Source organism: Balaenoptera physalus (genome assembly GCF_965194825.1).
Source record: "Balaenoptera physalus genome assembly, chromosome: 4".
NCBI lineage: Eukaryota > Metazoa > Chordata > Mammalia > Artiodactyla > Balaenopteridae > Balaenoptera > Balaenoptera physalus.
In genome coordinates, this window is record NC_138891.1 from 30,847,537 (window position 1) to 30,874,711 (window position 27,175).

Here is a 27,175-nt window from a genome sequence, read left to right on the forward strand (position 1 = left end):
TATCTAGCCCAAGCTAAAATATATTTTAGTTGGCAAACTTTGTATAATTTGGTTTGAACAGCAGGGTAAAAATGAAGCAGTATGTTTCCTTAATATCCTGGTAATGTAGACAAGCAGCTAGTTGCTCAACACTGAGTGTCGATAGTGGAATAAATCACTGTCACAGAAGACACCCAGGCAGGGGGCTGCCATCTTTCCATTATATCAAATAACTCACATCAGCCCTTTCTCCTCTTTGGTCCTCTCCTAGCCTGGAACAATTCTGACTCAAACAGAGGTCTAAATCCAGATCCTCAGGAATAGTGTGGTTTTCACTTTGTCCTATGCCAAATACTTCCTTGCTATCTACATCAAGAACCAAAGTGTTAAACTACCTATAAAGACTAGTTTTATCTAATTAGGAGATGATTTCTAGAAATTGGTCCAAATTAGCCACAGTTGTGAGAAAGCCACATAATTAGATAGTTACCTTCCTCAGAAATATAAATATGTAAAGTGATCTGTGCAGACAAGAACTATTTAAAATCTTGTCTCCAAGTACTAATTATATAGATAATTTTATCTGCATATTAATTACATGTGTTACTTGGTGTCAGTCAGTAACAGAAGAAGGTTCTAAGAACAGAAACATCTGGTTGGACCCAGACACCAGTCAGAATAAAACCACATTAAGAGGTTGGCTTGACACAATGATTTACTAAGACACCCTTCATTAGACAGTGCATATAAACCACTATTTAGTTTAAAGCATCTGTGTGATATTTTTTTTAATTTTCAGAAAATTAAATTACCAAGACAGATTTTATTTTAAAGTAGCATATTTGCTCCCTTTCTTTCCCTTTACACTCTTACAAAATCACAAAAGGCCAAGCCTAAAAAACAAATAATATGTATATACTAACAAACCTGAACAGACTGGTCCAATAATGTCTAAAAGAATGCACATCCCTTGGACTGAGCCTTAAAGGACAGACACCATATTTAGAGTCAGCAGTTGAAAACCCTAGTGTTTTTACTAATTTTTCTACATTTTAGATATTTGTATTTTAGATACATTTTAGATTATCTCTTCTTTGATCAAAAGTTAAAATTAGAAAATAAAGAGTTGTTAATGAAAGGTAATTCAGGAAACAACAACTAATATAATAGTAAAACTCAAATGATACAATTAAGTAAAATCTTATTAAGACCCACATAAGATTATGTGAGAAATGTGGAAGAGATCTATACCAAACTGATCATCAACACTTCATGTTAATGTCTAATTACCTAATAACGTTCAGTCAGATACAAATCCATATTCCAAGTATATGCATGGTCCTATCAAATAAGTATTTCAACCAAATAAATCATTCTAATGGTTCATCCTATTCATTTTTCCTTCTGCTCCACATTTTTATATATTCCTTACCCAAGAATAAAATGGGTATTGTTAATACCTGATACAAATGTCAAAGAGATGTTGGTCATGGTGGGAAGCAGAAGAGTGTGGTAGATAAGAATATAGATTCTGGAGTGAAGGTGTCTGAATCTAGTCCCATTTAAGCCATGCATTAGGTATTTAACATTGACAGTGCATTTAACTTCTCTCCATCTCATTTTCCTCATCTTTAAAATGATGTTTCATAGGGGTTTCATGAAGATTGGCTGGGACCATATAATGTTCTTTGGCTGGCTCCTTTACTACTTTTATTAATGCAAGTGGAGGAAAGACCACTTATACATGTGCTTACATGAGCATGTGCACACACATGCACACACACTGTGCAACAGGGGATAACGAGAGACTATCACCAGCTGCACCCTTTCCCTCCTACTGAATAAATCAGTGCCTTAAAGTTTATTATCCAACACAGAGGTATGCCTCAAATGCTGGGGGAAATCCATGTCCATAAGTGCCAAGTATGATACAAAGTAACCCAATTAGGGAGTTACTGGAGACAAATGAGATCCTGTAGAAACCTGAAATCATGCTTTTTGAGTAGACCCTATCCTGCAGGAATGTGAACATGGGGGAAAGGCAGTCCAGACTAGTTTATAAGACACGATAACAATGACTCTGCCTCCCTGAAACATCCTTCCCCACTACAGTTACACACACACACACACACACACACACACACACACACACACACCCCGAAGCTCATGGCAGTCACATATACTGGCACACAGTTCTCCATTCCTTCCTTTTTGTTAATGGAAGTACACTTGAGTACAATATTATATTCGTTTCAGGTGGACAGCATAGTGATTCAGTATTTTTATAGATGACACTCCATTAAAAGTTACTACAAAATAATGGTTATAATTCCCTATTCTGTACAATATATTCTTGCTGCTTATCTATTCTTATGTATAGTAGTTTGCATCTCTTAATCCCATACCCCTATCTTTTCCCTCTCCACATCCCTCTCCCCACTATTTTGTTTTCTAAATCTGTGAGTCTGTTTCTGTTTTGTTATATATATATTTGCTTGTTTTATTTTTTTAGATTCCACAAATAAGTGATATCATACAGTTTTTGTCTTTCTCTGTTTGACTTATTTCACTAAGCATAATATTCTCTAGGTCCATCCATGTTGCTGCAAATGGCAGAATTTCATTCTTTTTTATGGCTGAGTAATATTCCATTGTATATGTATTTGTGTGTGTGTGTGTGTGTGTGTGTGTGTGTGTACACACACACACACACACACACACACACCACGTATTCTTTATCCATTTGTCTGTTGATGGACACCTGGGTTGCTTCCATATCTTGGCTATTGTAAATACTGCTGCTATGAACATTCGGGTGCATGTATCTTTTCAAATTAGTGTTTTTGTTTTTTCTGGATATATACCCAGGAGTGGAATTGCTGGATCATATGGTAGTTTTATTTTCAGTTTTTTGAGGAACCTCCATACTGTTTTCCATAGTGGGGCTGCACCAATTTACATTCCCATCAACAGTGTACAAGGGTTTCCTTTCCTCCACATCCTCGCCAACATTTGTTATTTGCAGACTTTCTGATGATGGCCATTCTGACAAGTGTGAGATGATATCTCGTTTTTTTTTTTTTTTTTTTTTTTTAACATCTTTATTGAAGTATAATTGCCTTACAATGGTGTGTTAGCTTCTGCTTTATAACAAAGTGAATCAGTTATACATATACAATATGTTCCCATTTCTCTTCCCTCTTGCATCTCCCTCCCTCCCACCCTCCCCATCCCATCCCTCTAGATGGTCACAAAGCACCGAGCTGATCTCCCTGTGCTATGCGGCTGCTTCCCACTAGTTATCTATTTTACATTTGGTGGTGTATATATGTCCATGACACTCTCTTACCCTGTCACATCTCACCCCACCCCCTCCCCATATCCTCAAGTCCATTCTCTAGTAGGTCTGTGTCTTTATTCCCGTCTTGCCACTAGGTTCTTCATGGCCTCTTTTTTTTTTTTTTTTTTTTTTCCCCTTAGATTCCGTATATATGTGTTAGCATACTGTATTTGTTTTTCTCTTTCTGACTTACTTCACTCTGTATGACAGACTCTAACTCCATCCACCTCATTACAAATACCTCCATTTCATTTCTTTTTATGGCTGAGTAATATTCCATTGTATATATGTGCCACATCTTCTTTATCCATTCATCTGTCGATGGACATTTAGATTGCTTCCATGTCCTGGCTATTGTAAATAGAGCTGCAGTGAACATTTTGGTACATGACTCTTTTTGACCTATGGTTTTCTCAGGGTATATGCCCAGTAGTGGGATTGCTGGGTCGTATGGTAGTTCTATTTGTAGTTTTTTAAGGAACCTCCATACTGTTCTCCATAGTGGCTGTATCAATTTACATTCCCACCAACAGTGCAAGAGTGTTCCCTTTCCTCCACACCCTCTCCAGCATTTATTGTTTCTAGATTTTTTGATGATGGCCATTCTGACCGGTGTGAGATGATATCTCATTGTAGTTTTGATTTGCATTTCTCTAATGATTAATGATGTTGAGCATTCTTTCATGTGTCTGTAGGCCATCTGTATATCTTCTTTGGAGAAATGTCTATTTAGGTCTTCGGCCCATTTTTGGATTGGGTTATTCGTTTTTTTGTTATTGAGCTGCATGAGCTGCTTGTAAATCTTGGAGATTAATCCTTTGTCAGTTGCTTCATTTGCAAATATTTTCTCCCATTCTGATGGTTGTCTTTTGGTCTTGTTTATGGTTTCCTTTGCTGTGCAAAAGCTTTTAAGTTTCATTAGGTCCCATTTGTTTATTTGTGTTCTTATTTCCATTTCTCTGGGAGCTGGGTCAAAAAGAATCTTGCTGTGATGTATGTCATAGAGTGTTCTGCCTATGTTTTCCTCTAAGAGTTTGATAGTGTCTGCCCTTACACTTAGGTCTTTAATCCATTTTGAGTTTATTTTTGTGCATGGTGTCAGGGAGTGTTCTATTTTCATACTTTTACATGTACCTGTCCAATTTTCCCAGCACCACTTATTGAAGAGGCTGTCTTTTCTCCACTGTATATGCTTGCCTCCTTTATCAAAAATAAGGTGCCCATATGTGTGTGGGTTTATCTCTGGGCTTTCTATCCTGTTCCATTGATCTATATTTCTGTTTTTGTGCCAGTACCAAACTGTCTTGATTACTGAAGCTTTGTAATATAGTCTGAAGTCAGGGAGCCTGATTCCCCCAGCTCCATTTTTCGTTCTCAAGATTGCTTTGGCTATTCGGGGTCTTTTGTGTTTCCATACAAATTGTGAAATTTTTTGTTCTAGTTCTGTGAAAAATGCCAGTGGTAGTTTGATAGGGATTGCATTGAATCTGTAGATTGCTTTGGGTAGTAGAGTCATTTTCACAATGTTGATTCTTCCAATCCAGGAACATGGTATATCTCTCCATCTATTTGTATCATCTTTAATTTCTTTCATCAGTGTCTTATAATTTTCTGCATACAGGTCTTTTGTCTCCTTAGGTAGGTTTATTCCTAGATATTTTATTCTTTTTGTTGCAATGGTAAATGGGAGTGTTTTCTTAATTTCACTTTCAGATTTTTCGTCATTAGTGTATAGAAATGCAAGAGATTTCTGTGCATTAATTTTGTATCCTGCTACTTTACCAAATTCATTGATTAGCTCTAGGAGTTTTCTGGTAGCATCTTTAGGATTCTCTATGTATAGTATCATGTCATCTGCAAATAGTGACAGCTTTACTTCTTCTTTTCCGATTTGGATTCCTTTTATTTCTTTGTCTTCTCTGATTGCTGTGGCTAACACTTCCAAAACTATGTTGAATAATAGTGGTGAGAGTGGGCAACCTTGTCTTGTTCCTGATCTTAGTGGAAATGGTTTCAGTTTTTCACCATTGAGGACAATGTTGGCTGTGGGTTTGTCATATATGGCCTTTATTATGTTGAGGAAAGTTCCCTCTATGCCTACTTTCTGCAGGGCTTTTATCATAAATGGGTGTTGAATTTTGTCGAAAGCTTTCTCTGCATCTATTGAGATGATCATATGGTTTTTCTCCTTCAGTTTGTTAATATGATGTATCACATTGATTGATTTGCGTATATTGAAGAATCCTTGCATTCCTGGGATAAACCCCACTTGATCATGGTGTATGATCCTTTTAATGTGCTGTTGGATTCTGTTTGCTAGTATTTTGTTGAGGATTTTTGCATCTATGTTCATCAGTGATATTGGCCTGTAGTTTTCTTTCTTTGTGACATCTTTGTCTGGTTTTGGTATCAGGGTGATGGTGGCCTCGTAGAATGAGTTTGGGAGTGTTCCTCCCTCTGCAATATTTTGGAAGAGTTTGAGAAGGATAGGTGTTAGCTCTTCTCTAAATGTTTGATAGAATTCACCTGTGAAGCCATCTGGTCCTGGGCTTTTGTTTGTTGGAAGGTTTTTAATCACAGTTTCAATTTCAGTGCTTGTGATTGGTCTGTTCATATTTTCTATTTCTTCCTGGTTCAGTCTCGGCAGTTTGTGCATTTCTAAGAATCTGTCCATTTCTTCCAGGTTGTCCATTTTATTGGCATAGAGTTGCTTGTAGTAATCTCTCATGATCTTTTGTATTTCTGCAGTGTCAGTGGTTACTTCTCCTTTTTCATTTCTAATTCTATTGATCTGAGTCTTCTCCCTTTTTCTCTTGATGAGTCTGGCTAATGGTTTATCAATTTTGTTTATCTTCTCAAAGAACCAGCTTTTAGTTTCATTGATTTTTGCTATTGTTTCTTTCATTTCTTTTTCATTTATTTCTGACCTGATCTTTATAATTTCTTTCCTTCTGCTGGCTTTGGGGTTTTTTTGTTCTTCTTTCTCTAATTGCTTTAGGTGCAAGGTTAGGTTGTTTATTCGAGATGTTTCCTGTTTCTTGAGGTAGGCTTGTATTGCTATAAACTTCCCTCTTAGCACTGCTTTTGCTGCGTCCCATAGGTTTTGGGTCGTCGTATCTCCATTGTCATTTGTTTCTAGGTATTTTTTGATTTCCCCTTTGATTTCTTCAGTGATCACTTCGTTATTAAGTAATGTATTGTGTAGCCTCCATGTGTTTGTATTTTTTACAGGTCTTTTCCTGTAATTGATATCTAGTCTCATAGCGTTGTGGTCGGAAAAGATACTTGATACGATTTCAATTTTCTTAAATTTACCAAGGCTTGATTTGTGACCCAAGATATGATCTATCCTGGAGAATGTTCCATGAGCACTTGAGAAAAATGTGTATTCTGTTGTTTTTGGATGGAATGTCCTATAAATATCAATTAAGTCTATCTTGTTTAATGTATCATTTAAAGCTTGTGTTTCCTTATTTATTTTCATTTTGGATGATCTGTCCATTGGTGAGAGTGGGGTGTTAAAGTCCCCTACTATGATTGTGTTGCTGTCGATTTCCCCTTTTATGGCTGTTAGTATTTGCCTTATGTATTGAGGTGCTCCTATGTTGGGTGCATAAATATTTACAATTGTTATACCTTCCTCTTGTATCGATCCCTTGATCATTATATAGTGTCCTTCTTTGTCTCTTGTAATAGTCTTTATTTTAAAGTCTATTTTGTCTGATATGAGAATTGCTACTCCAGCTTTCTTTTGATTTCCATTTGCATGGAATATCTTTTTCCATCCCCTCACTTTCAGTCTATATGTGTCTCTAGGTCTGAAGTGGGTCTCTTGTAGACAGCATATAGATGGGTCTTGTTTTTGTATCCATTCAGCCAGCCTGTGTCTTTTGGTGGGAGCATTTAATCCATTTACATTCAAGGTAATTATCGATATGTATGTTCCTATTCCCATTTTCTTAAATGTTTTGGGTTTGTTATTGTAGGTGTTTTCCTTCTCTTGTGTTTCTTGCCTAGAGAAGTTCCTTTAGCATTTGTTGTAAAGCTGGTTTGGTGGTGCTGAACTCTCTCAGCTTTTGCTTGTCTGTAAAGGTTTTAATTTCTCCATCGAATCTGAATGAGATCCTTGCTGGGTAGTGTAATCTTGGTTGCAGGTTTTTCTCCTTCATCACTTTAAGTATATCCTGCCACTCCCTTCTGGCTTGCAGAGTTTCTGCTGAAAGATCAGATGTTAACCTTATGGGGATTCCCTTGTGTGTTATTTGTTTTTTTTTCCCTTGCTGCCTTTAATATGTTTTCCTTATGTTTAATTTTTGACAGTTTGATTAATATGTGTCTTGGTGTGTTTCTCCTTGGGTTTATCCTGTATGGGACTCTCTGTGCTTCCAGGACTTGATTAACTATTTCCTTTCCCATATTAGGGAAGTTTTCAACTATAATCTCTTCAAATATCTTCTCAGTCCCTTTCTTTTTCTCTTCTTCTTCTGGGACCCCTATAATTCGAATGTTGGCGCGTTTAATGTTGTCCCAGAGGTCTCTGAGACTGTCCTCAGTTCTTTTCATTCTTTTTTCTTTATCCTGCTCTGCAGTAGTTATTTCCACCATTTTATCTTCCAGGTCACTTATCCTTTCTTCTGCCTCAGTTATTCTGCTATTGATCCCATCTAGAGTATTTTTAATTTCATTTATTGTGGTTTTCATCTTTGCTTGGTTCCTCTTTAGTTCTTCTACGTCCTTGTTAAATGTTTCTTGCATTTTGTCTATTCTATTTCCAAGATTTTGGATCATCCTTACTATCATTATTCTGAATTCTTTTTCAGGTAGACTACCTATTTCCTCTTCATTTGTTAAGTCTGGTATGTTCTGACCCTGCTCCTTCATCTGCTGTGTGTTTTTCTGTCGTCTCATTTTGCTTATCTTACTGTGTTTGGGGTCTCCTTTTCACAGGCTGCAGGTTCGTAGTTCCTGTTGTTTTTGGTATCTGTCCCCAGTGGCTAAGGTTGGTTCAGTGGGTTGTGTAGGCTTCCTGGTGGAGGGAACTAGTGCCTGAGCTCTGGTGGATGAGGTTGGCTCTTGTCTTTCTGGTGGGCACGTCCACGTCTGGTGGTGTATTTTGGGGTGTCTGTGGCCTTATTATGATTTTAGGCAGCCTCTCTGCTAATGGATGGGGCTGTGTTCCTGTCTTGCTAGTTGTTTGGCATAGGGTGTCCAGCACTGTAGCTTGTTGGTCGTTGAGTGAAGCTGGGTCTTGATGTTGAGATGGAGATCTCTGAGAGATTTTTGCCGTTTGGTATTACGTGAAGCTGGGAGGTCTCTTGTGGACCAGTGTCCTGAAGTTGGCTCTCCCACTTCAGAGGCACGGCCCTGATGCCTGGCTGGAGTACCAAGAGCCTTTCGTCCACACGGTGTACTTTTAGGCAGTTTTCCTTTCTGATGAGCTGATATCAACTCTTCATAGTGAAGTTGTAATTTGTGTCCAGTTTCTCTTCATCCAGCAAATCCTGGCTTTATCACTCACTGTCCCGGAGCTTATCCTATGACGAGATGTTCCAGGTGATGAGGCTTCAACAATCAGCGATATTGACAATGGCATTCTTCTCCTGAAGCATAAATTCTGGTCTCCGGTGCAAAACAGAGTCCAAGGCGAATCCCCAGCTTCCTCAGCGTTTCTGGACGCTTCCCGGGAGACCCACTAGGGTCTCAGCTTCTGGGGACCACGGGCGGAAAAGGCGGGACTGGAACCATCTCGTTGTTTTGATTTGCATTTCTCTAATAACTAGCAATGTTGAGCATCTTTTTCATGTGCCTGTTAGCCATCCATATGTCTTCTTTGAAAAAATGTCTTTTCAGGTCTTCTGTCCAATTTCTGATTGGGTTTTTTTTTTTTTTTATAATTGAGTTGTATGAGTTGTTTATACATTTTGGGTATTAACCAAATACCCAAATTGTCAGTCATATAATTTGCAAATATTTTCTCCCATTCAGTAGGTTGTCTTTTTGTTTTCTCGATGGTTTCCTTTGCTGTGCAAAAGGTTTTAAGTTTAATTAGGTCCCATTTGTTTATTTTTGCTTCTATTTCTTTTACCTAAGGAGACAGATCCAAAAAAATATTGCTACAATTTATGTCAACGACTGTTCTTCTTATGTTCTCTTGTAGGAGTTTTATGGTTTCAGGTCTTATATTTAGATCATTAATCCATTTTGAGTTTATTTTTGTATATAGAGTGAGGAAATGTTTTAATCTCACTATTTTAGATGTAGCTGCCCTGTTTTCCCAGCACCACTTACTGAAGAGACAAGAATGTCTTTTCTCTATCAGATATTCTTCCCTCCTTTGTCATAGATTAATGACCATAGGTACATATATTTATTCCTGGGGTCTCTATTCTGTTCTATTGATCTATGTGTCTGTTTTTGTGCCAGTACTCTACTGTTTTGATTACTGTAGCTTTGTAGTATAGTCTGAAGTCAGAGACAGTGACACCTCCAGCTAACTGAATCCAACAAGGATTATATAAAAAGGATCATACACCATGATCAAGTGGGATTTATTCCAGGGATGCAAGGATGGTTCAATATTCACAAATCAATCAATATGATATACCACATTAACAAAAGGAAGGATATAAAATCACATGATCATCTCAATAGATGCAAAAAAAGCATCTGACAAAATTCAACATCCATTCATGATAAAACCTCTCATCAAAGTGGGCACAGAGGGAATATATCTCAACATAAAAGCCATTTATTACAAATCCAAGCTTGGGTTCAAGCTAGGTGAAAAGCTGAAAGCCCTTCCTCTAAATTGAGGAACAAGACACAGATGTCCACTCTTGCCACTTCTATTTAACATAGTATTGGAAGTCCTAGCCACAGCAATCAGACAAGAGTAAGAAATAAAAGTCATCCAAAGTGGAAGGGAAGAGGTAAAATTATCACTATTTGCAGATGACAAGATACTTTACATAGAAAACCCTAAAGTCTCTATCCAAAAACTATTAGAACTAATAAATGAATTCAACAATGTTGCAGGATACAAGATTAACATGTAAAAATCTGTTGCTTTTCTATACACTAATAATGAACTATCAGAAAGAGAAAGTAAAAAAAAAAAAAAAAAATTCTGTTTAAAATCGCATCAAAAAGAATAAAATACCAGAGAATAAACTTAACCAAGGAGGTGAAAGACCTATATTATGAAAACTATAAAACACTGATGAAGGAAACTGAAGATGATACAAATCCCATGCTCCTGGATTAGAAGAATTAATATTGTTAAAATGGCCATACTACTCAAATCAATCTACAGATTTAATGCAATCCCTATCAAAATACCCATGACATTTTTCACAGAAATAGAACAAATAATCCTAAAATTTATATGTACCCACAAAAGACCACATATTGCCAAAGTAATCTCCATTCCTTCTTTTTTACTCTCTAAAAGCAGCAGAAGGAGGGAGTCTTGAAATTATCAACATAGGATTCATTTTGCCTCTTCTCTGAACTTACCAGCTCCCTGATCTTGGGACTCAGGCTTCCTGGAGAGCTGGTCAACTGGACAAACTTTGCACAAGCCTCAGTAGACTAAGAAGACTATAGATCTGACAGCAATACCCAGGGATTTCACTCCTTGTGATGGAGGCATTGCTGTATACGGTTTAGCTAGAGTACTAAAGTCATACATCTCTAAGTTCAAATCCCAACTTCTGTATTTTAGTTATATCCATGTTGGAAATCTACCTAACCTCTATAAAAATGAGAGTTATAATAGTACCCAATTAAGAGTGTTGATGTAAAGATTAAGTGAAAAATGTAAATAACATGCTGAACAGAGAGCCTGGTACATAAGACTCAATAAACAGCCATTTCTATCATTAAATCCTCAGGGATAATTATTTATCCTTTCACCTATATTTAGGAACAATTTTTAACAAATTAAGCAAATCTTGGAGTGCTAAAATAATATTTGAGAAAAAGTAATTTGGTTTCATCTACTTAAACCTGGCTGCTGGTTAGTGGAAGGGCTCATGAAAATAACATCTGGCCATAGTTCTTAATTTCCAGCCTTAGGCTTAATTTCTAGTCCTTATCAGCAACAATCTGTTACCATTCTGATGTCTTCATGCAGCTGCATTTGTGGAAAGGTCGTATTTCAGCTCACACGATTTTCTTTTGCTGCTGTTATCACAAGAGCTAAATTGATATGTGCAAGTCTAAAAATATTCTTAGATACGAGCTTCCTGTGACTAATTAATACTGCCGTATGCTACAAATCAACCTCTGAGACCATAAAATCTCTCTTTTCCCTGGTTCCTCTACTTCTATTAATGCAGGTGGAGCAAAAGCCACATACCCTCTTTAGAGCTTAAGACAATTAATTATGTCTGTAGAGACAACCCAGAATATAACTTCCAAACTTCTCAGACTTCATGTGAGTTTTAGTGCAACATGCCCCACCTGATTCCAAATTTGTTGTCATAATTTTTTTCTCAGAAATCCCAGATTCATCCTAAGTCAAAAGCCAAGCATACAGTGAGTTAGATATAATATGCATAATAATGTGCTTGTCAGTGATGTTAATGGGAATCAATATTCATGAGCAGTACTTGGTCTCATGTGCTAAATAAACTCTAATTAAGAGTATAACCTCATTTATGTTCTTCCTCTACACTCAGATCAGTCAATCAGCAAGAACAGCACAGCTCTAGATAAATGGGAAGATTGGAAGCCAGACACGTGACACATCTAAAAGACATGGTTACAGAATAATGAAGAAACAGGGTAAACTTGATCTAAGATAGAGATGAAGGAAGAGAAAATTTCTGCAAATGAAAGATAACTGCTTTTCTTTCTCCAGTAAACGTGTATTTTATCATTCCCCCTGTCAAACAGAATCTTGATTCATGATGTACAAGAAGAGGCTGAGAAACAGTTTGATGTCAAAGAAGATATCCCAGGCAGGCACAGCTATGCAAAATACAATAACAGGGACAAGGTATAGTACAAAATGCCTGAACTTCCAAAAAGAAAAACGTCACCCTCAACATTTGTTGTCTTTTAGTTTTCTTTTATTCTAATCTCTCAAAATTGTTTTTGTTCTTAAGATTGTTGCTTGGACTGAAAAAATGGTACATAAGCATCCTAAAATGGTCTCTCGTATTAAAATTGGAACTACTGTTGAAGATAATCCACTGTATGTTCTCAAGGTAAAAGTAACTTAAGAACTAGATTCTTACTATTGTTGAAAAATATGAATGTAAGAGTTACTTTGTGACGCAACTAGCTAATTTTTAGACAATAAAAAGTCTTATTTCTTTGAAGAACATATAAGCTCTAGACATCCATTCAAGAATAGAAGTGCCAGGTGGTTTTAGGTAGAACCAAGAAAGTCCCTGAATAAACCACCTGACAGACACAGTGGACAAAGCCAGACAAGTTTCTTATCCCATATCTTTATAACAAGAGTTTATGATGTCCCTGGTGTATAAAACAGTTTTCCATCCATTAAAATTCAGTGAAACTAATGACTAAATGTCAGGAAGAAAAGAAATTTAAGAATCATATAATCATAGGATCTCAGTACAGTAAGTGAGGCATTTCAACTCTGTGTTGATAGGGAATTCCTTCTATGACCGAGCTGACAACTGCCATTCAGCTGCTGCTGGAATTTTGTACATCCAAAGACATTGCTCCCTAAAGCATCCCCTTAATAACTGAGAAGCCCTTCCTTACCCTGATTTCCCATCCATTCATGCTCTCCAACCACTCAAAACAAATCTAAATTCTCTAAAATTACAGTTCTTCAAATATCCAGCCACTATCCCTCCTCCCCACTGCAAACACAACTACAAAATCTTTTCCACTCCAGGCTAAACATCATGTTTATGAAGTAAGAAAAATAAAAGGAAATGGCAGAAACAGAAGCAACTTCATAATCTTTTTCTCAGGCCAAAGGATATTAGCAATAAAATAAGGAAAACAATAGATTGTGATTTTTTTAAACCCTAAAAGCAACTCTTGACACTAAGAAAATTTTTTTGGAAAATATACTATGAAATAGATTATGAATTATGTATTTTAAGGATACATGCCATGGTCCTCCCTGAGAAAAATATGTGCATACACAGTTACTCATTCAACAGAAGACAGGTGAAAGAATTGCTCTGAGACTATGAATGAGTATTTGGACAACAAGAGATCAGTGTGTAAGTTCATGTAAAATAATATCTCAAATTTATTTTTTAAAAGATTGGGGAAAAGGATGAAAGAAGAAAGGCCATTTTTATGGATTGTGGCATTCATGCACAAGAATGGATCTCCCCAGCATTCTGCCAGTGGTTTGTCTATCAGGTAAATCAATTGGAACATTCACACAATTCTCCTTTGATTGTCAAGTCTCCATCACTTCACTGAGTGGCAACACCCCTTTACAAATGAGTGCAGTTCCTCTTAACAAGAAGAGCCCACATTTGGTGCTGTCAGGAAATAAACGCTCTGGATTTTACTCATCGTTGAGGTTTTTATAAAATTGACACCTTCCTTTAAACTTCTTGAACTCCAGCTGACAGTTTATAAAACTAAAAAACAGGGGCTTCCCTGGTGGCGCAGTGGTTGAGAATCTGCCTGCCAATGCAGGGGACACGGGTTCGAGCCCTGGTCTGGGAGGATCCCACATGCCGCGGAGCAACTAGGCCCATGAGCCACAATTACTGAGCCTGTGCGTCTGGAGCCTGTGCTCTGCAACAAGATCGGCCACGATAATGAGAGGCCCGCGCACCGCGATGAAGAGTGGCCCCCACTTGCCACAACTAGAGAAAGCCCTCGCACAGGAATGAAGACCCAACACAGCCATAAATAAATAAAATAGTGTTTAAATAAATTAATTAATTAATTAATTTTTTTTAAAGAAGCCAGCTTGTATATCACCTGCTCTTTAAAAAAAAAAAAAAAAAAAAACTAAAAAACAATTTTTGGCTACAATCTGGTTTTTTCCTAGAGTTAAGTATGGGAAATCTGAAACTATATTACAACCTACAAACTTGGCCTTTCTTCAGTGAGTTTGAAGTACAGAACATTAGGTCCTGTTTAGATATTGAATTGGCTATGCACACATTCGGAATTTTCATACTTAAGTTTCCATTCCAAGTGAAAAATAACTCACTTTTTTAAAAAAGTAAATCCAGTTTATAAGTTTGTTGTTCTTCTCACTCCATTTCTATTGTATTCTGACTCCTACTATCTTTTAACTTCCTCTTCTCTGCCAGCTTTTGCATACATCATGCCGCTGGAATATGACATCACAGCTGCTTTCAGGGCGAGGATACTTTTCACTAGGAATGAATCTGCCGGTAGAACTCATTTATCCCTGCAGTTGTTTTAGTTCTTCCAGCTGAGGGCCAAGAGCTCAGCTTACTTAAGTAATAAGCTCGCTTACTTAAGCCATAAAGGAACACACAAGATAGGGCTACAAGAAATATCTTGGCTCCAGTACAGATATACCTGGAAGACATTTTCCAAGAATAATGAGAGATTTTAGGTAGCCATAGAGAGTCCAGATAATTAGAGAAATTTCCATCTGATGTGAGAAAACAAGTTGATTGGTCAATCTAAATGCTCTAATTTTTTAATTAACCAAGTGTTTTTTCTTTAATCCTACTTATAATTAATTCATGAATCCTCCCCAATATTTACATATTCCTATGCTTACAAATTCAATATATATTTACCGAAAGATGTGAGGAGAAGAATCTATTTAAAACAAGTTGTACTGCTAATTTTTCACTTGGCCTCTATTCTTTCTATGAAACGTATCTTGCATGCTACATTTGGAATGCTACAAGTCTTGATAATTAAATGATCCTTTAAAGAATATTTAGTTCAATTAATTTCACTAGTCTGAATAAGTGTCATTTTTTTCTGTCATCTATATGGGTTATTTATCTTTATGCAGTTTAGGGGAAATACGTTTGAAATCATGTGACCTTGGGCAAATGGACTTAAGCAGTGGTAGTCATTACAATTATAACCACAGCTTTCCACATGGTAGCTAAACTTTATACCAATAGCTTAATTTTTTCCTACCCCTGCAGGCAACCAAAACTTATGGTAAAAACAAAATTATGACCAAACTCCTGGACCGGATGAATTTTTTATGTTCTTCCTGTGTTCAATGTTGATGGATATATTTGGTCATGGAGACAGGTACTGCTCTGTAGTCTCTTGTTTGCATTTAGGTAATATATTATTTACTGACTTACATGCACATTGAGTGTTATGCATTAAGTTTAAGGTTTGGTTAATCAATTCCAGTTCAGAAAAGTGTATTTTTAAAAACTCAGTTTCAACTAAGGAAAGCATGATTTCCTGGTTACACAGGAGTTCTTGAAATAATATGAAATTTCTGCTGCTAGAAGCTAGTAATGCAGAAAAATGAAATAAAGCAGTAATTATAAAGGAAATGTATATTATACAATATGGCAAAAGTATTTCTAGCTAAGAATAAAAGTCATTTAGAGACATTCTGAACATACTGACTCCAAAACAAAAGTCATTGTATTGCATCAATTTGGGACAGAATCTGCAGTGGAATAATTGTATCAAAAAATAAATAAAAGAGTGACACAGATATCTGTCTTTTAAGAGAATTCTTTATACCCTGCTGTTGCTAAATAAGATTGATTTTGAGATTTCAGACAGATACTATCACAAAAAGTTATTTTCTGAAAATTATGCTCCAACAATCACAATTTGACCTGTATTATTTCTGAATCTATAAATGGTGAAAGATGTAACGAAGCTAAAATTCAAATTACAGGTAATATCAGAACAACACTGATCATTTTTTAATACTCAGAACTAATCAACAGTTTTTAAAACTAACTGAATTTTTTATCAAGGCCTTAGACTATTAATATAAAAAACGCTTCTGAAAATATTACCAGTTATAAGAAAAATATTTTTTTTCTTTATATAATGGGTCTCAGGTTAACTAGATAAATTTCAAATAAAGCTGTAGACACCTGCAGGGAGAATGTGAAATGATCAAATTGAAAAATGCTAACTGAGCTTGTGTAAACACTTCCATCATTCAGTACTGCAGGACCGCATGTGGAGAAAAAATCGTTCCAAGAACCAACGTTCCAAATGCATTGGAACTGACCTCAACAGGAACTTTAATGTCTCAGGGAACTGTGAGTAGCAGACAAGATCTCAAGGGAAATAGCTCTAAAGAGTGTTTAGACACCGAATTTAGTTAAACTACCTACTTATTCAGTAAAGATAGGTATTCCCTAAGTGTTAATTTTCTAATCTAAAAAATGAAAGATAATCATCACTACCATAGAAGTATTATGAATGTTTTGTTGAATGGGTGGAAGTAGGAGGTAGGACTGTTTATCAAACAATCTCTTACTTAATATATCTAGCTTGCTAAAAATCAGGCACAATCCAGAAATTCTGATAATCTGAACAGAGATCTCAGGTCCCTCCTCTTCCTGATCTGATAAAATTTGAGAAATACCAGTGGTTAGAACCAACATATAGGTAGTTCTTCAGATGTGTAGTGAAAAGAAACATCTGGGGCAAAGAAAGTGAAAAGGTTGCAGGGAAAAGCAATGATAAGCAGAGGCCTGCTACATCAGATGATGCTGCAGCTGCTACACAAATATTACTTTATCATTACATACATTCAAAGAGGAATTGCCACTATCCCAATTCATAAATTTCTTCTTTATCTAACTTTGTTGAAAATACCACCTCAGCATGTAATTCTATTCTACCATAATGAATATGATAATAGCACATATCCCTAAGTGAAAGCTGCCTACTGAAACAGGTTAAAGAAACTCAGGCTCAGAGAAGGTAATTTACAGCAGTCTCCAATGAGTTAGAGCTGAGGCTGAACTGGAACTGACTCCAGGCCCTGGGCTGCTTCTGCTGAGTTATTCCTGTGACCCTGGGAAACGGAGGAAAAATAAACAAGGCTAAGAATAAGAATATTCAAATGGGCTAAGTCTGTTACACTCTTGAGTTATGCATACAAGGTTAGTCTGCTGGGACACTGAGGCAGCCCTGTAAACCTGGGAGACTAAAATGTTAAAAACATTTTGTGAATCCCTGTCAAAAGAAGTAAGGGCTGTACTGATGGGGGGCAGATTCTGATCTCATCCCTCCATGTCCTCTGCAGCTTTCCCTCACACCAAGGACCCATGTTGGGAGATCTATCGGGGCCCTGCACCAGAGTCCAAGAAAGAGACCAAAGCTGTCACTGACTTCATTCGAAGCCACTGAAAATCAATCAAGGCTTACCTTACCTTCCATTCCTACTCCCAGATGCTATTGCTTCCCTGTGGATATACATCAGAACTGCCACCTAACCATGAGGAACTGGTATGTAGGAAAAGCCTGTGGTTTATGCACTGACACCACCATTGACTTTCAGTCTGTTCATCATTAACAACCTGGGTTATCTTGAAAAAATTTCACATTTGAATACCAAAGAAGAGAACTAATGAAGTCTACCTTACAGTTAAAACCAAAACCTTAGGTTAATTTTTCATGTGATAAAAGTACATAGATAATACAATCTTTTGATATGATTCTAAGATAAAGCCAGTATGAAGAAAGGTCTAGGCTACCAGAGTAGAATTCCATTACTACACAGATGTTGCCTAGTTAAATATTTACATGGGTCATAACATAAAACCATACACAGCAAAAGCCTAAGACAATAGCAAAGACATCTGCTATTCCTGTCACGAGACACCAGATTTAAGGAGAGCAATTGTATCTTTATCCTTCTGATCAACTTGGAAATTACATTAATTCTTTTATTAACCAAGGAAAGAAATTTTGAATGATTGTGAAGCTTCTGCACTAAAAACACTCTCTCCCAAACTATGATCCGCTAAGCATTCTTTTCCTTTCTATGAAAATGAATTTGATCATGTTAGCTTGAAAAAAAAAAAAACTTCTGCGTATGAGGGATAAATATTTTTAATTGCTCTAGAAGAAGTAAAAGCTGTGATTCAAATACTGCTTCACAAATTTTTTTTTAAATTTTTTAGAGGTTACAATTGCCTTTCTGACTTGAGTCAACTGTTTTCAGCATTCAATTCTGAGTGGGAGCAAAGATTTGAACCAGTCATTAAAACCTTCTGTTTATATACAACAAATATACAAGCAATATGTGGCCCATAGAGCCATTTATTTAATCAATCTAGTTGAGAATCTGAACCCATGAGTTTTATTAATTTATGCAAAGGTACAGCAATGCAATTCAATCTACCCTTAGGAAAATGGTATTATGGATTAAGAAATACAAATATACAAAACAAACCATTTTGAGTAAAGTAAGTGTTCTTACACAGCAACGAAATTGATTAAGAAAAAAACTTACTTTTTGGTTATATACATTACACATGTAGACTAAACAAAATCTTCACTAGAGTACAAAAGCGTTAGTGACTATACTCCATTAAAATGAATTCCAATAATCATTCCCGTAGCACAAAACACTATTGTGTATTAAAGGTCATAAGCTGCCACTCAAGAAGAAAAACTCTAATTTAAACAGAAGTACTTTAAAAAGGAGTCAAGCACCTTTCTTCCCTTGGCATACTAAAATCATATGTGGAGAAAGACATATGGTGGTGTGGAACCTATGAAGACCAAGGAAGGAGGAACGTGGGAGAAACTGACTTTGAGAGAGACAAATATCTGAAGCCAAAAAAAAATCTGAGAGGAAAAAGAAAGAATATGTTTTTTTAGAAGGAAGGTCAGAAGTCAAAAGGAAGAAAAGGAGGGAGGGAGAGAGGAAAGAAGAGTGAGTATGAAGAAAGGGTAGAAACACGAGCTATGATATTACTGTACATAACTGATTTCACATTTAGAAGGCCTCATGATGACAATATGTATATCTTGCTGAAAATAAATTTCTCACTCAATCGTTTATTTTATTTTGATCTTCAAATGCCAAATAACCAGTAAAATTGACTTTTTTTAATCTCCAGTGAATTAATGGCATTCACATGGTATCCAGTTACCCCACTCCTACTTCCCTTTCTCTCCAGGCCAAAGTTGCAAAGATTGGCACTGATGTCCTATCAACTCAGTATGAACCCACTCCACACCTGTGGTCCAACAGCATCAACCATTTGTACGTTTTTCCTATTATTTATTGTGTCACTTTCCCTAATTCTCTTTTAGAGACATTAAAGAAAGTTATAGAATTTATAAGTTAGGATTAGAACATCTTGGAACTGCTAATTTAAACTTCAGTTTTAACAGGAGATTCTGAATTATACGTGAATCTAGGAGACAGATTCCACCCTTTGGGGGGGGGGATAAGATTTTTCTAGAAACAAATTATACTGAACTTTTTTTTTTTTTTTTTTTTTAAATAAATTTATTTATTTTATTTTTATTCATTTTATTTTTGGTTGCATTGTGTCTTCACTGTGCGCGGGCTTTCTCTAGTTGCGGCGAGCGGGGGCCACTCCTCGTTGTGGTGCATGGGTTTCTCACTGCAGTGGCTTCTCTTGTTGCGGAGCACAGGCTCTAGGCGCGCGGGCCTCAGTAGCCGCGGCACATGGGCTCAGCAATTGTGGCTCACGGGCTCCAGAGCGCAGGCTCAGCAGCTGTGGCACACGGGCCCAGTTGCTCCGTGGCATGTGGGATCTTCCTGGGCCAGGGATCGAACCCGTGTCCCCTGCATTGGCAGGCGGATTCCCAACCACTGTGCCACCAGGGAAGCCCTATACTGAACTTTTACAAGGCTACAAGGTCAACAGAAGTAATTACATCAAGACAAATTTACAGTTTAATTCTTTCATCATCCTATTCTCTACCACCACTACCACCACCATTTTATCCTCACAGGAACTAACAAGAATTAACTGAGGCAGAGTCAATTCTTTTTTTTTTTAACCATTTAACTCTGACTGGACTCTTTCTTCCTTGGCCTTGTCCCTATGCCAGCACAGTCTTTTCCCTAGCTCCTGGGGGGAAAACGGGTAGGCCAACAGTTCAGCCACTCTGCTCGTGTAAGGCCAGTCTCCTGTCCCTCTCACCAGCCCCTTCCTACTGTGTTCAACCGAAATCTATATGGTGGATTAAGAAAGGAGGTCACAAGGTCCTAGTTCTGCTGCTTTTGCTTTAGTGTCTCAGCACCACTTCTTAATCTTCACTCTTTTTAAACTTTGTCTTTGCATTTTTTAATTATTGACACAGACTCCTTACAAGTCAGGCACTGTCCTCAGCCCTTGATTTTCACAATCTCAGTTACTCCTCACAATGTTCCATGAGGTGTGCAGTACTCGCAACTAGCTTAACTGGGATTCAGTCCCAGGTTTTAACAAAACCGAGGTCCGAGATCTTGACCACTGCACAGACTGCTTTCCCATTTGGTTTTTGCAGCTAAAATAACTAGGGATTTCTATTTTCAAGCAATAGAAAGAAATTCATTTAGTTTTCACCAAAGACCATTAATTCAGACCCTGGGAAGTGAGACGATTTCTCCTCAGATCCCACTGATCTTAGTTTGGAAATTCTTTAGTAAAACTCGCCTTTTCTCCAAACTATTTCCAAGTTTAAGTTCTTAGGCCCAAACTTTACAGGAAATTCCAATGAAACTGCTTACAAAACCTTAACTTCCTAACAAAATTTAATTCCTCAAAAGCAAGGCTTACACTTCAGATCTCCTCTCAGATCATACAATATCTAGCACGGGGCATGGAACAATAGCAGAATTAATTCTCATAAACTTGGTCAAAGAAAATGGTGTCCTGACTTGTCCAAAAGGTGTGAATGTGGATTGAAACCACAACAAAATTAGACTTGATTTAGCCTGTATCACTCTCTAGAGCCAAGATACCCAACATTTTTAGCATGAAGACTGCTGTTTAACTTTTAAACATTTCATGGAACAACTCACCACCACCCAATACAAATGATTATTTCCATGATACTTTTAGAACATGTGGATTGAAAAAATAAGTATGTGCATCTGTGGATTCCAGGCAATAACTCTACCTGGCCATACCTCATAAACCACTTCCCTAATCCAAGCTGAGAGAATAAACTGTAACTAAAAGTCTACACCCTCAACAATTGCTATGGAATTTGAAAATGCTTTAGTCATCACAAACAACTTCTAGAGCCTATTTACTGGAGGTTCCTTTGGTGGAATTAGAAAAATGACTTAAAAAAACAGACAAGTTCCATTCCTAGAGAACATTCATCAGCAAGCACGTATCAACCAGTTGTGTGCTTTAAAGGGCAGAAGAGAAAGTACAGTGACACAGCCGATCACCAGCATCCAGACAGATCTGCTGCAACATAGCCAGGCCAGGGATTCATTACACATACAAGTGGATGACAACAAGATTTCAAAACAGATGATATACCCAGCTACATAGGTGGACAAAAGTAAGCAAAGTAAAGGACCAAAGGACAGACTAGGACACCAGTTTAAAATGGCAGCCTACTTAGTGGATATTGAGAAATAGCAGGGCCAGATAAGCCACCCAGATATGATGTAAGAGGAATTCCTATACATCATAAGGAGGAAGAACACACAGATTTTCTTGGCAGCAAAGAACAAAGGGTTCCAAACAGGAGAAAACTTTGCAAATGGCAGCTAGGGCATCAAAGGATTATTACTCTCACTTTCTCTCTCTCTCTCTCTCTCTCTCTCTCTATATATATTTTTATATATACATATATACACACACATATGCACGCATGTATATACATGATGTATATTTGCATATATATGCAAATTATGAGCATATTAGAGCTATGCATTTGCATTGAATCGCAATTATTTAACAAGCAAGAATTGATGGCGCACCCAGCTGACAGCCCAGCGCTTGGAGCTTTGAGAGACCGGTGAGAAGAGTGAAGACGCAATGACCGCTTTCAAAGAGTCACATCCTAACTGGGAGGAGGAGATCACCAAAGATAACATAGTTCCCTGCTATCATGTGTCACTTTCAATATGGGAGGGTAAAGAGGAATTACTATTCTATACAACTGTGTAGTAGTACTTTAAACTTTATATTATATTATAAGTTTTTTTTAAGCAATTCAGATTTAGAAAGAATTGTCTCTTCCACGTGGGGCTACAGCAGCTTGATAGATGTTCAAAACTTTTAGGAGTGACTGCTTTAATAAAGCACCTGATTAAATGTTAATCAAACACTCACAAGAAGCAGGCAGTAACAAAGCACTTGACTTGGGAAGAAAAGAAAATAGGAGCACCGCACAATTAAAGTTTAGTCATTCCCATATCCTAATTGTCATTTAACAAGTTCCAGGATTTGGGGGGAAGCATCTAACATTTACCAGTATTTCTCTCTCTTTGATTTGATGGAGACAGAAGAAAAGGACTGAGGGAGCATTTTTAAAACCCAAATTGTGGAGAGATCTCTGACCTCCAGAAAAATATGTTTGCAATTTGAACCTAATAAACAAATAAGTTAAAACCATAAAATTTGAAACCAGGAGGAAACCTAGGAAATGATCTAATTCGTGGTTCTCAAGCCTGACTTCCAACTAGCATTATCTGAGGAGGTTTTAAAATATGCAGATGATCAGGTCTTATCCCCAGAGATTCAGATTCCATTAGTCCCTGGTGGGGCCCAGGCACTTGAATTTTTTTAAAGTGGTCAAAGTGATTCTAAGATGAAACGAGGGTCGAGAACCACTGATAGAAGCTAAATCCCTCATTTATAGACTATGAAATTGAGATACAGAAAGATTTCATCACTTAGGGGCAGAATAGGGTCAAAAATCAGCATTCCAGACCAGAGTCAAATTGTATACCAACTATTTGGCCACGAAGCAGCGATGTTTAGATGGCACAAAAATTGATATTGAAAGATTGTGAAATACTTATATTTGCATATCAACAGCATAGCCAATCCTTTACCATCTTAGAAATAACTGAAGATAGTTCCTAGTTAGCAAGAATAGTTCACTGAATTGATAGGAATCAAGTAGCTTGTATCATTAATATCATCCATCTATGAGTCACACGATGAAATAAAAAGTTAATTTCAAAGTGCCTTTCTTGTTCCCTTCCCCACACATCAAAATTGCTAGCTCTGCTCTTGTTTCTCAACTCTGTACTGTTTTCTATACTCTTTACTACTCTACATTTTGAAAAGGAGAAAATCAAGACCCTGAATTTGTAGCTCAACACCCACTATCTATCCACGAAGACATTCAAGCTGAAATTATACTGAGGGCAACAGAAGTGCAAAGTAAATATTTCAGTTCATGCCCATGCATCTCTAGCTTCAGCTCTTGCTTCAAATAGAATTTCCACTCTTGTTGACATAAAAGTGCGTGTTAGTATGTTTAATGCCTATCAATAATATTTTTTTAAAAACATAGAAGTTAAGTCACCAGTGTCACTTTATGTGGATTTCTCTGGCATGAAACCAGAGTGTTAGGTCAGTTCAGTTTTACCTTGACTTGTTTTGACTGTATTACAGTCAGTTCCTTGCACTTAATGTGCCTTGAAAGGAGTAGGAAATTTTTTTCTTATTGTCAACATTTTAAGAAAATGTTAACAACAAAAAAAATTATCTTGTAGAACTCAATTAAGACTTTTTATTGAGAGGACTATAGATTGACATATGGTAGGTAGTAAGTACAATGGTTAGTCATGCAAACTCTGAAGACATGCAGCTTTAGTTTGATTCCTGACTCAACCACTTACTAGCTATGTATCTTTTTTTTTTAATTGACGTGTAGTTGATTTACAATATTATATTAGTTTCAGGTGTACAACATAGTGATTCAGTATTTTTGCAGATTATAGTTTATTTTAGGTTATTATAAGATAATGGCTATAATTCCCTGTGCTATACAGTATATCCTTGTCACCTATCTATTTTACACATCTAGCTATGTTGTCTTTGAGTAAATTGCTTAATCTCTCTGTGCCAAAACTTCCTCTTCTGTAAAACAGCAATTGGTACTTAAATCATAAGGTTGTGACAGGAATTAATGAAATGAGTTAGCATACATAAAGCACTTAGAAGGGTGCCTGGTGTTTAGCAAGTGATTGTTATTATATTCTATAAATATATACACATATTTTAGTGGGTACAGACGGAGATAAATAAAAGGCTAAGCAGCATGTTCAACAAATTAAGTTGTATAATAATATATTCTTACAAGTACAAGTCTTTCAGTGTTGTATTTATTTTATGTCTTAATATAGTTTTTGCTTGCAAATTTAAGGTTTTGAAGATACAGAAAGTGGTATCATAAAAGAAAATGTATTACACTCAATAACATCACACAATTATGAAAAATCACAAATTACATAAATTCTCAATCACCACTATTAATCTTAATGAGAAATTTCTCATAAAGTAAATTTTTCAAAATGAAATATCAATATTCTTTAACTCTTTGAAATTATAGCAGTTTACTTAACTGCAAATGGAGGGCTGGTACAGCTAGAAACTGGCCACATTTATTGAAATGTCTAGCACACTCTAAATCATCATGCAAGACACAATTCCTATTTACCCTACCTCCATTGCTAGAGAACTCATGTTCTTTTTTACTAATGAACTTAAACTCAACTCTTGCTAAAAATGGCAGCCTTCTTGATCACTAAAGCCAGTATATCTATCTCAGCTCACATGCTCCACAAACTCCCTGCAACATTGGACCTTGTTGATATACCTTCTTCTTGCCATTCCCTTGGCTTCCTTGACACCAAACTCACCTGGTTTGCCTCCTCCTCCTTCTTTTCCACTTTGTCTCTGCTGACTGCCTCTAAAAGCAGATATTTTCCCAAAAATAGGTATTATGCAGATATTCCACAAGGTTGTCTCTTCAGGCCCCTCCTCTTCCTTCTGCTTCTTTCTCATCAGGGAAGTACTCTCTATCCTCACAGGCTGGAGCCTGCATTTGCCACCTAGAGGCGCCGGGGTGGCCCAGCTAGGAAATCACCTTTCATCCATGCAGCAGTTACCTGCAGGGATCAGTGGGAGCCCAGCAGCACCAGGGGAACCAACTAGATGAAAACAGCAATGCAAAGGCTCTGAAAACTATACTGACACTGGAACCAGAAGTCACTAAAGAAGACCAGGGCCTGCATGCTAAACCTAAACAGGGTGACTGCCTGCTAAAGTAGATTTCCGTTAAAATTTAAGATTTAACATAATAGCCAAAGTGTCTAGGATACAATCAAAAATCCCTTATGCCAAAAATAAAGAAAAGCACAGCTCGAATGAGAAAAGACACTGACAGATGCCAACACTGAGATGATTTAGGTGTTGGAATTATCTGACAAGAATTTCAAAATTGTCATCATAAAAATGCTTCAACAAGCAATTACAGATAGCCTTGAAACAAATGATAATATAGAAAATCTCATCAGAGAAATGCAAGGTATAAAAAGGAAGCAAATGGAAATTATAGAACGGAAAAACACAGTAACTTAAATTTTAAAAACTCACTGGAGAGGATCAATAGCAGAATGAATATGATGGAGGGAAGAATCAGTTAACTTGAAGATAGAACAATAGAACTTATCCAGTCTGAAGAGAGAAAACAAATTGAAAACATATATAAACAAAGCCTAAGGGACCTGTGGCATAATAACAAATGATCAAACATTCATATCATCAAAGTCTCAGAAGGAGAGGAGAAAGAGAATAGTGCTGGAAAAAAATATTTGAAGAAATAAAGACTGAAATTTCCCAGATTTCCTAAAGACATAAACCAACATATTCAAGAAATCAAGTGTACCACAAACAGAATAAGTTCAAAGAAACTCACATCAAGCCACACCATACTTAAAGTTCTGAACACTAAAAACAAAGTAAAAACTCTTGGAAGCAACGAGAGAGAAACAATCTAGAGGGGGCAAAACAATTCAAATGACAGCAGATTCTCATTTGAAAACGTGGAAGGCCAAAAGGAAGGGATAACATTTTTCAAGTGCTAAAAGAACTATCAATCATTAATTCTATATTCAGCAAAAAATATCCTTCAGAAATGAAGAGGAAATAAAGATATTCTCAGACAAAGGAAAACTAAGAGAATTTGTCACCTACAGACCTACCCTTTATAAGGAAAGCTCTCCAAATAAAAAAGAAATGGTAACAGAGGCTTGAAACTGTGGAAAGGAAGGAAAAACAATAGATGAGGGAATGAATGAAAGAATAATGAATGGATGGGTGGATGAATGAAGGATAAATAGACTATCTTTCTCCACATGATGATTGAATCAAAAAGTATAATTCCATCTGATGTGATGTTTAATATATGTAGAGAAGTAATCAAGACAACTGTATTTTAAAAGTGGGAAGGGGAAAAAATCTAAATGCAAGTAGGATTTCTATATCTTACTTGACATGATAAAACACTGATACCAGTAGACTGTGATAAGTCATGTATGTATATTATAATACATAGAGCAACCACTAAGAAAACTATACAAACTGATATACTCAAAAACATTATTATAAATAAATCAAAATGGAATCCTAAAAATGTTCATGTAACCAACAATCAGGCAATAAAAGAGAAATGGAGGAATGAAAAACAGAGGGAACAAACAAAAATCAAATAGTAAGATGGCAGATTTAAGGTATATCAATAATTTACCTAAATATATTAATTAAAAGACAGAGATTGGCAGAGTGGATTAAGAAAAATATGATTCAACAATACACTGGCTACAAGAAACTCACTTCATATATAACATAGGTTGAAAGTGAAAGGCTGGGAAAAAGATACACCATGCAAACATTAATCAAAGGAGGAGTGGCTATATTAAACATCAGATAAAGTAAATTTCAGAACAAAGAAATTTACCAG

General features: G+C 36.6%; 1 protein-coding gene across 1 annotated transcript in view; it reads left to right on the top strand.

Annotated features, from left to right (window-relative positions):
• Window positions 1-27,175, top strand: part of CPA3 (carboxypeptidase A3) — a gene marked incomplete at its 5' end in the record, with an annotated part of 40,053 nt that overhangs the window by 4,904 nt on the left and 7,974 nt on the right. Inside the window, 10 exon segments of the mRNA XM_082459465.1 lie at window positions 12,218-12,320; window positions 12,430-12,531; window positions 13,574-13,675; window positions 15,415-15,471; window positions 15,473-15,526; window positions 16,425-16,515; window positions 17,511-17,611; window positions 17,615-17,713; window positions 19,396-19,449; window positions 19,451-19,481. Coding sequence (XP_082315591.1) covers window positions 12,218-12,320; window positions 12,430-12,531; window positions 13,574-13,675; window positions 15,415-15,471; window positions 15,473-15,526; window positions 16,425-16,515; window positions 17,511-17,611; window positions 17,615-17,713; window positions 19,396-19,449; window positions 19,451-19,481 — 794 coding nt within the window.